Raw genomic sequence first — 10,444 nt, 5'->3', positions numbered from 1 at the left:
GGGATTGACCTCTAGAAAAGCACAAATATTTTTTTTAATAGGGTTGCCACCTGTTAATGAAATTACTGTATTCAATCATAATAAGCGTAGGCATCAGTTCTGTACCGCCACTGTCAAATGAAAAGACTTAGCCTCTGGATGTGTAATAACGTATTATTTTTCTGAGTAGGGTTGCCATCTGTTTAAAAGCTTTAAGATCTTCACCGTCCGTTGTATAAAAAATGAGGTATCAAATGAAAGTGCATGGCCTTCGGATGTACAAAACCTTTAAGTTTTTTGATAGGGTTGCCACCTATTTAAAATTACCATCTTCTATACAAAGTATAAAGTATTTTAACCACGCTACTGAACGCATTTAGAAAAGATTTTTTATATATATAATAAACGAAGTATATCATCACATATGGCCCAAATCGCCGAAAACGAAACCAAGGGGAAAATTTTTTTTCTCAGGTTTCGCGGATTTTGGATTATATCTGGGTCATACATATTCTAAGGTATCGGACAACATCAATATTAACGCGAATCTCCCTCTCTAAAACATGAAAATTCACTTATTCTTGATACACCTTTAAATAAACGAAAATTAAAAAAGCACAACATGAAACTAAAGGGTAGTTTATATTTAAGGTCCACCACTTTTTTGCATTATACTTGCCTCTCTTCGCTTGCTTTGTATTATTTTGAAGTTAATAAAAAAAAAGTATTCGACAAAAAAATCAGCGATTAGTTTTCTATATGAAAATCAAGTCGGCAATATTTTTTAATGTAATGTAACAGTCCAAAATATTAAAAAGTTTTTTGGCGCGGAATCCACCAACCGGAAAAAAAGGAAAAATATAGTTTTCTTCGAGCATTTTCGGCTTTATTTCACAGTAAAATAAAATAGTTCCACATACTCTTCATTACCAATATGAAAGCTGTTTGTAACGTAACAGTCTTTTGAACTAATTCAATTTTTAGGTAACCTTTTTTCCTATTTAGTTAAAGAGCTCAAGGGCTCATTTTACAAGCAACATTGGAAGCTATTCAACGTGTTATTTTCCCATAGTTAAAACTGTTATTTTTTCTAACTCATATAAACTATACACTCAAAAAAAAACTTCTCTTAATTGAAGAAAAACAGCAATCAAAATGAAGAAAAATGGGAACGAAACAGCACTAAAGGAGTCTTATCCTCATTCGCATGCCCAACATTTCTTCAAAATGAGGAAAAAATATTTCTTTGTTGTAGAGAAAAAAATGTTTAAAATATAGAACCTATAATACAATTGGAGTAAATTTTTTATTTAAAATAAAGAATATTTTACCAAAAAATAAGTATATTTTTTCTTCTTATTAAGGATAATATTCTATTTTCAACTAATTTAATAAAACACTCATAAATGTTAGTTTTTCATGAAACAAATCTTTATTAAGGCTTTTATCATTAAAAGAAGACTTTTGGTCGCAAAAATTTTTGATTTTTTACCATGTACATATGAATCGGCGGATATTTTAATTCATTAGTGTTTATAATTTTAAAGATAGTGCTTTTAGAACCTATCTGATAAGACAAATAGTGGCGTTTGTACATTAAAATATTTATTAATTCACAAAACAAAAATACTTCGTCATTTATAACAAGAATTTCCAATACTTGGTATGATACAAAAGTTGGATTGTAAAAAAATATAAAGTAATCTTTTTTATACATTGTGCCATATAGTTTAAAACTTGTGTGGCACATGCAATGGTTAATATTGTCTTCAGAAAGTACATCTCTGATTTTATTAAAATATTTTGAAAATTTCGCTTCATATTCTTCGCTGCCTAATGTATAAGTAACGTTCTTATAATTAACAATTGTTTCAGAAAAGGTCATGCAAAATTTCAAAGCCAAAGTTAATGTTAAGTTTCTTCGGGAAGTAATATTTTTCGAATATGACTTTAATTGTCTATGTTTGGATTCAAAAGGTAGCGTCCACAAATATTTTAGGGGGCCTGACATTTGAAGAACTCTACAATAGTGGTTAAGGAGGTGGTGCTTTGGTTTTAGAGTGTCATTAAAATTTTTAGTATATTCTTTGTTGTGGAATTGAATATGTTCTCTTAAATTCTCTATATCTGATTTAGTATATTCAGACAAAACTAATAAATCTAAAAGCTCTATAAGGTTTAACACGAATTTCCACAAGTTATCATCTTCATTTACTGCGTCTCCAATAAGTAAAGGGAAAAAGTGAGCGAACGTTAACATTTCCCTTCCCGATAATTTTAGCTTGAACGTTTTTAAATGATGCATCTGCAATGGTGGTGACAAATTTCCCATTTCAGTCTCACCATACGCAAATGTTTGTTTACGAGTGTTTAAAAATTCTAGATCAAATATCTTTTTATGAATATAATGTAAGATTATATTACAAAAACCGTATTTAAAAACGCCTTCAAAGATGTCATGAAGTAAATCAACAGAGAAATTTTCTACTACGTGGAAATTATTGACATTATTAAAAATGGAAAACTCTCTTATGCCAGTATTTTCGAAATCGTTCAAAGAAATATCGTAAGCGTAGTTTTGTTGATCTCTTAATTGGCTATTATCTTCAATAAAAGCGAATTTGGCATCGGTTTTATTTATTTTACAAAATCGACAATAATGGTTAGAAGAAAATGAACGAGAAAATCCAAGAATATTGTTAAGCGCTAAATTATCTCCAATTATCAAACCTAAACATAAATAAATTCTTTTATTGCCGTTTGGTGTTTTAATTTCAATACCATTATTTTCTAAGTCATTTAGTATTTCTACTAACTTATAAAATGATTTATCATTACCGAATTGTTTAACATCTTGTGATTTAAAAAGAGCGGCTATCAAAATACTTTGAAGTTTATGTTTAACAGAAATTGGCGCGGTGGGGAAGGAATAATATACTGCTAAAACTGATGAACTATGTGAACCTAAGGGATTGTTAACTTCGAAGTCATCGAAGTATAGAAAATATGGAATAACTAACTTGTTTTTATAATTTTGAATTTTTTTTTGCCAAATATCGCCATTTACAAAATTTTTTAAAACTTCGTTATTGGTGGTTAAGTATTCAAGACTTTTAGAAAAATTTTCGTACATGCCTGGCAATTCAAAAAATTTTTTTATTTGAAATTTAATTGGAAATAACACACCCCTTACTAATGCTGCATTTAATTTGTTTACATGTCTAGTTTGCAAGTTACTTATTGAATTATTTATGGTGATGACTTGTGGACTTTCGTATAAATTTAGTTCTTTAAGAGTTTTAATAAACTTATACTCTGAGTTAAAGTCTTTAAATGGATCGCTACAAATATTTACTAAATTTTCAATATCAGCTTTAATATCGTCTTTTCCTAGCGAATCGAAATTTTGCAATATTTTTTTTAATTGGTTTTTTAATGGACACAAAATCATGTTTGTAACATCTCTTTGCAACTCAACGGTTTCTTTTCTAGGACAATTTATTTTTGCATATTGTTTCATAGACAATTTAATGCAACCTTCTTTTAAAGTTTCTTCATTTACATTTAAACTTGTTATGTTACTTAAAGTATTTGTACTTTGATTACCAGTATCTGTTATTATAGTATTAGGTGCCATTGAAGTAGTATTAGATAAACATTCGTCGTTTACATTTTGATTGCTTAATAAAGTAATTTCATATCTTTTGCGTTCATTTCGCATGTGTCTACAAAGTGATTTAAAATTCGTAAATGATTGGTTACAAGCTGTAAATCCACATTTGTACATATCGTATTGTGATAAACAATGAATAATTTTGAAATGTTTAAATAAACGATCGCATTGTTCAAAAGATTGTGTGCACACAAAACATTTAATTTGTCCTTCCATTTTTAGTTATTATTAAAACATTTAAATTGTTTTAAATCACTTAATATTGCACACAATGAGGTACTTTTCTCGTGTGATTCCAAAGCAATGTCATAAAAGTATTGCTGGACAAAAAACCAAATAGATTTGCATTCGGAAGGATATTTAAGATTAAGTACGTGGAATATCTTAAAACACACATCAATACATTTGATAACATTATCGAACTTATAAAATATGTTGGCGAAGTACACGAAATATTCGTTGCTCTCAAACAAGCTCATTCCAATAGCACATATGATGGGCTGAATGGTGCTTTTGCCCTTATAATTCTCATCAACCATTAATTTCAGTTTTGATTGAAGTTCACAATTAGTTGTTGCCCATATTAAAAAACTGTTTCTGGAATCTTCAATAGTGGCTTTGACCAAATGTTGCTTTTTTGTTTGCTTGCACGTTTTGTATTCTCGGCTGGTTGGAACTAAAACAGAATGTAGAAGATAGCATGTGACCGCATCCGTACCTTCTAAAATTCAAAAATTCATCAATAAATAATTTAGATTATTATAAAATTTAAATACCAGCTTTAATCGTTCCTTCCTTAAATTGCTTCCAGGTTGTCAAACTGTGTGAATCTTTAATATAAATCTCAAAAATATGGCGTACTGCTTGGCTGAAATTTTCCCACTTTTCGAATAATAAATTTTTCTTCTCTGGGTACAATTTGTTAAAGTCCGTCTCAATCTATCAATCAAACATTAGTTAATTACCCATTATATCATTTAAAATATTCATTTAGTTGAGTAAAGCCCAGAGAAGTAATACTGGAATATTTCACTTGGAGAAATTCGTATATTTTTTATGTTAATGACATTTACAGGATAACTTGAACTTGGCCTTACTCAATTATAAATTAATTTCAAAATAAGCACGCAATATATTACGAGTTATACCAATAAATGTCCAAAACTCTGCTTATATAGGGGCCATTCTTCTAAAATTTTATTTAGATTTGAATCATCTTGCAGCATTTGGCACCTTACTTCAAAAGTCAATTCCCATTTGATTTGCACTTCATCAAAAGGCTCGACGTTATACTTAAGCCACGATTTTTCTTGAGTGTAGTCTATGAAAATAATTTTTTTTTTTTAATTCGAATCTAAACTCAATCTCAAAATTATAAACGCACCAACTTTTCAAATTGATTTCCTAGAACAATTTTTCTGAGGAATCGAATTGAAAAGTTTAAAATTTTGATTAAAATTTCCCTAATTTTCCCCGAGTTCTGTATCAAATTAATAAATTTATTCATGTGGTTTTTCCTGTGAATAAACTATACTTTTATAAAAAAATAAGGAAAATTTTTACTTATTTTTGACGCTCACTGTTTGTAAAGTAGATCTTTACCTGTCGTACATAAATTGCTATGTGCTGCTTTTTGCGGCTTCTCTTCGGCGGGCTTTTTATTTATAATGCCGTCCTGTCTACATTTGAATAAAGTGCTGTGGTATTTAGTGTATAAACATCCGCCTGGTTTTTTCCCCTTTTTATGTATGTAATATATGTCCTAAAAGAAGCGTGGCAGTTTGAATTGCTTCTGAAATAACAATGGCAAATGTGGCGACGTACCTTCGACTCACTTAAAAAGAAATTCGATATCTGGCTGGCGAACGATTCAAATGTTTTTGGGCTCGAGTTTACTCCGGAAGAAATCAAATAGTTTGCGATTGTTGCTGCAAGCAATTTTCTGTATTTTGGCGTAAGAACTTTTGTCTTACTGTAGTACTTCAAAACTTGACTTCCACTAACCGATCCCCTTAAAATTTCTTCGAGTGTTTTCTATATGTATGAAATGTAACGAAAATAGATTTAGTTTCAGTCACCAAAGCGTACATACGTGTTTGTGTTTATAAATAAGTTCTACCTCTGCAATACTTGCATTTGCGAATGATGCGCCCTCGTCACTTTGAGCTGTTTGCACATGAACGCCCTTGTAAATAGAAGAAAGCGGTTAGCGCTTTTGTATGCATGTACATGTGCACATTCCACAGCTTACCTGTTCGGTTTGCCAATTAAGAAGATTATGCTCAAATATTATCCTTGGTCCAAATTGCGCCGCATCGATGAGGGTATCCAAATGACTTGGTTTGAGCAGCATCATTGATTCCCTAGTAAAACCGCCCTCTAAATTAAAACCAATTAAACATTCACAAAAACAGATACATAAACTGCAAATATACTATTAACTTACCGCGAAAGAGGCTAAGGAACATTTCGCCATTCAATTTTATTAAAATTTCTTCCAATTCATCCATTTTACTTTTATTTTTTATCTTAACACGCGAACCGAAACAGCAAACAATATTATCAAGAAGAAGAATAGCGAAGCCTACTATTCTTGCGAAAGAGAAAAAGAGTAAACGATGAAATAAAGAGTTACCAACTGCGTTAATTGAAGCACGTTAGAAAACAAAGTGGGAGATTCGGAGCAGGGAACTCCATACATATGCATATATTACAGTGATTCACAGGATGTCATAACAAGTTATATTGGGCACGTTCAGAAGGCGCAACAGCTCAGTATCTGTTGCGATTGCACCTTCTGAACGCGTTGTTTCGTACTTCTGATCAACTCAACAGTTGCGTGTTAGATGATCGTAATATTTTTCTGATCATTTGAAACAACATGTTGTGTGTTTTGAATTTGACAGCTAATATATCAAGCCGTTCAGAAGACGCATTACGATCACTGATTTTTTTTAGCAACGGTTGCGCTCAACTGCTGCGCCTTCTGAACCTTCCCAATGTCATAAATCTTTTTAAAGGGATTCTTGCAAACATAAGACAGTTTTAAATGTATGACTGTGAAATAAGGGCTGTTATAATACTTTGTTAATGCTCCTGAATGTATTTTTGTGTAGTTTGGATATTTTCAATCTGATCGAAATCACAAATGAGTGGCAATAGTGGCATCGAATCTAAAATAATAAGGAAATAGCTTACATCAAAATGAACACCACGGTTGCATATTTTCTTGTCGCTTTTACACATTTCAAAGAAAAATTACTCATTCGGGAGAATTTTTCGAGATTTTGACAGAGCTAAAAATATGGAAAGTTTTTCTTTGTTTGAGAGATGGTGTTTTTTCTGAGTGTAAGAAGATAAGAATTACGTAGAAAAATAAAAAAACGCGAAAATTATATAGTTTAAAAAAGGAACGAACTCAAAAGAAGCGAAATAAGAAGCTAAAAGAAGAAGAAGGTTTTCCGATTAAATAATAAAAAATCTATTGGAATTATTTCGGCTATTTTTCTAGTACTACTATTATTCTACAAAATGCCGAGTCCTCGAATCCAACATTTCAAGGGCAAGAATAGTACTAAATAGCATAGAGCAAACAAAATAAGCCATTAAAGCCGTTTTTCGTGAAATTAAACGCGAAAAACTCAACAACTTGGCGCAATTCTAAGATCGAGTTCGAGTTCTACGCAGAAAATTACTTCGGAAACGACCTACGGCTGCACAGCATCAGAAACTTTGCAATCTGTATTCATAATTATCATGTTTTTAATTTCTTTGAATTACTTGTCACATCGCAAGACTACTTAATTCATGCTACTTATTGCATAAAATACACTAAAAGCGATTTAAATACCTAATTATAATCCTATCGCTACACGTATATCGCACAGGTAACGTAACAGTCTTTTCCAGTAACGTACCAGTCCGACTATTTTTTACAAATATTGACCTCAAAATTAATTTTATCAGTTCAGTTAATACCTAGTTCTTGAATTCCATCCTGAAGCTAGGAAACTGTGTACCAACTTTTGAAAACATTATATTAGGAGAGCAGACTTTTTCAATAATATAAAGCAACTTTAAAAAGTACTTCCAAAAATTGTAATGCAACAGTCCACTGTTGAAACATTCATAACTCCTAAACCGCAGGAGTTACAATGTATGTTTGTATGTATTAAATAATGCCACATACTTATGCTTTCAGATGCAAAAAGAAAAATTGTCCGAAAATTGTATTCTCGCGAGTTTCAGCGGTATTTAAAAATCAGGGCCATATGTATATGATCACATATGATTTCATTCTCCACATACGTAAATGTACATACATATGCATACATTTATTAAATTAATATTAAATAATTTATTTAATAAATTATTCTTTTCAGACATTTTGCGCATCGATCATCTCTGGATAATGCCAAATTTGACGAAGCTCTCGCTGAATTGTAATAAAATCGAGGTCATTGAACACATCGATATGTTGTTGGCGCTAAAAGAACTTGATTTGAGTTTTAATTACATCGAACGTATTGAGAATATTGAAAAACTCGTGAACCTCGAAGTTCTCACACTTTTTAGTAATCTAATAACAAAACTTGAAAATGTAGATACTTTAGAGAAATTGGTGATTTTAAGTTTGGGCAACAATAAAATCGAAACAACTGAGGGAGTACGTAATCAAATATTGTTTAGCTAAAGCTTCCATGCGCAATTTATTAACAAGTTACGATTTTTTTGGTTCACACAAAGATCGAACGTTTTCGTTTCTTGAAGGACCTACGCGTACTTAATCTGGAGGGCAATCCTATAGCAAAGAAAACTGAATTCCAAATGGATCTTTATGTTGCAGCTGTATTGCCTGGCGTAAAGTATTACGAATATAAAACGGTTACTGAAGACATGCGTCAAAAGGGCATGGAAAAATATTAGTAAGTAGATGAAATTAAGTAGTTTTCATATTTTTTTATTCGTAACGGTTATGATCGTTATGATAAAAATCATAATTTAACATTTAAAATTTGATTTATATTGTTCCGCTAAAATGTAACCGCTGTTTTTTTGATTTGTATTTTTTCGATCAAAAAACGGACATGAAAATGAGGTTTTCATGATAACAGTTAAAATTTATGGAAAATATAAAAATCCAAAAATAACGATTATTCAAAAAAAAAAATATCTACATTTAACGACTATTCTTGATTGAAAAAAAAATTAAAAAACGATTTTGCAATTTTCTAATATCAAAAATTTTGGTATTTAATGGTTATTTTCGGTCCCTACTTTATAGCTTTTAAAAATATCACCATCTAAATTTTGTACGGGGCACGCACCCTTTTATTTTGTTCTACGTATGAAATAAACACATCCACGAAAATTTCAAAGTTTTAGACAAAGTTTTAGTGGTTGGAAAAATTTTAATTATTTTAAATCTCAAAAATTTAACAACATTTTCACTTGAAATCTGATATATTTTAGGTATTAAAACTTAGCCATATAAATTCATGAACTAGCTGAATTATAGCAGGTCAAAGTAAAAATTTTGTAGATCTTTTGCGATTTTTTTTTTTTCAATAATATGAAATGCCATTATAACTTTGGTCCGAACGTTGCAAAGTGCGGCTAAAATTCGAAGCGTTAAAGAAATGGTTTGAAATTTCATTCTATGCGGTTTTCATGGTCGCTAAATACGAATCCGCTGTCGGAATTGCAAAATTCAAAATGGCGGATGCAGCATGGTATCTGGTAAATTTCGAGCTTTTTAATTCGATTTCTTAGAAAGATTCTGAGTATGCAGTTTTATAGCCTACTAGACCAATTCAAGTGTCACAAAGGATAAGTTTGAGGTAGCTAGGACTTACCGTTGATTTTTGGCAATTTTTTTCTTGACAGTGTCAGTCATTAGTTCTGTTCGCTATGCAAAAACCAGTAACATTCGCATTTGTACTACAGAAGGTGGAGGTTGTATTTGTCTAAGTATTTCTTGTGCCTATTGTGAGTGTGAAGTGTGTGTCAATTGTTAAGTGTAAAAGTTGGATGTTCTATTGTAAAGACTAGGTATTAAACTCCTAGAAAAAAAAAAAAAACCAAAAATCTGAAAAAAAAATAAAATAAAATAAAAAAGAAACTTGTGCTAGTGCTTGATCCAGACGTTCTTACGAAGGTGAGTGCTACAGTTCTTTGTGATTGGCGGTAGCCAAAATGGACAGCGACGCCTCGGCGTCAGAGAAGGGGGGAGCCAAACCAGGAGCTGGACACCAATCCAGCGTCAGACTGGTTTGAGGTAGGTAGAAACAGAAAACAAGCTGCAAGGAAAAGACAGATGAATAAAACTACAAAGGGGGGTCTTCCAATAGCTGAGTCAGAAACAGACGACGACTGTACCAAACGGACGGACACAGCAAGTACTACCAAAAAATCTAAGACAGACCAAGCTAACGGCACTTGCATCCCGTTACAAGGAATGTTAGTGAAGAGAGGAACATACGCAAAAACGACGACAAAAAAACTTAACGGGCACTGCGGACATGAACAGCGAAAACAAGGAGAAAGAAACTTACAAACACTCGGACTGCGAACAAACACGTGCGACAAAAAGCAAAGGTGCGAACAACAGGGAAAAAAGAAAAAGAACACATGGACAGTGTGTGCTATACAAAAAGGCACAGGGGAGATTATTGCGTTCTGGTGGACACCTCAAAATCCAACACGATAAACAACGAAAAAATGCGCAATGGCCTATTCCTTTGGGATATTATAAGACATTTTAATATTGAGGGGATTAAAAAACATAAAAGC

At 31.7% G+C, this 10,444-nt stretch overlaps 2 protein-coding genes across 7 annotated transcripts; one reads left to right on the top strand and one right to left on the bottom strand.

Annotated features, from left to right (window-relative positions):
* Positions 1-1,388: 1,388 nt before the first annotated feature.
* On the bottom strand, positions 1,389-6,378 carry LOC118735441. Of its 6 annotated transcripts, none has more exons than XM_036465191.1 (8): positions 6,099-6,378; positions 5,904-6,031; positions 5,745-5,837; positions 5,477-5,686; positions 5,255-5,414; positions 4,801-4,973; positions 4,429-4,591; positions 1,389-4,373 (listed from the first exon to the last, which is right to left on the bottom strand). In XM_036465191.1, the coding sequence occupies exons 1-8, from the start codon at positions 6,160-6,162 to the stop codon at positions 3,871-3,873; spliced, it is 1,494 nt and encodes a 497-aa protein (XP_036321084.1). In that variant the 5' UTR covers positions 6,163-6,378; the 3' UTR covers positions 1,389-3,870. The 6 variants fall into 6 exon arrangements, with proteins under 6 accessions (XP_036321084.1, XP_036321085.1, XP_036321086.1 ...); XM_036465192.1 differs by having other exon boundaries at positions 1,389-4,370; XM_036465193.1 differs by having other exon boundaries at positions 5,772-5,837; positions 6,099-6,377.
* A 1,646-nt stretch (positions 6,379-8,024) lies between these two features.
* Positions 8,025-8,578, top strand: LOC118736359 (dynein regulatory complex subunit 3-like; the record flags this gene model as incomplete). The annotated part of the gene is made up of 2 exons (XM_036466453.1): positions 8,025-8,318; positions 8,399-8,578. Coding segments are annotated over 2 exons (474 nt in total), but the record flags the coding sequence as incomplete, so codon positions are not given.
* Between the last annotated feature and the right edge of the window lie 1,866 nt (positions 8,579-10,444).

The sequence above is a fragment of the Rhagoletis pomonella genome, unplaced genomic scaffold (assembly GCF_013731165.1).
Source record: "Rhagoletis pomonella isolate Grant_MI unplaced genomic scaffold, Rhpom_1.0 Rhpom_scaffold_00003, whole genome shotgun sequence".
Taxonomy (NCBI): domain Eukaryota; kingdom Metazoa; phylum Arthropoda; class Insecta; order Diptera; family Tephritidae; genus Rhagoletis; species Rhagoletis pomonella.
The sequence above is the reverse complement of the archived record's forward strand: the minus strand, read 5'-3'. Positions and strand labels throughout refer to the sequence as shown.

What these genes read in the sequence shown, in the direction of transcription:
- LOC118735441 (XM_036465191.1), bottom strand. Translation starts at nt 6,162, where the DNA reads ATGGATGAATTGGAAGAAATTTTAATAAAATTGAATGGCGAAATGTTC. An exon ending in TCTTTTTAAGTGAGTCGAAG is followed by an intron (nt 5,415 to 5,476) that starts GTACGTCGCCAC and finishes CGCTTCTTTTAG; the next exon opens with GACATATATTACATACATAA. An exon ending in GGAAGGAACGATTAAAGCTG is followed by an intron (nt 4,374 to 4,428) that starts GTATTTAAATTT and finishes TTTGAATTTTAG; the next exon opens with AAGGTACGGATGCGGTCACA.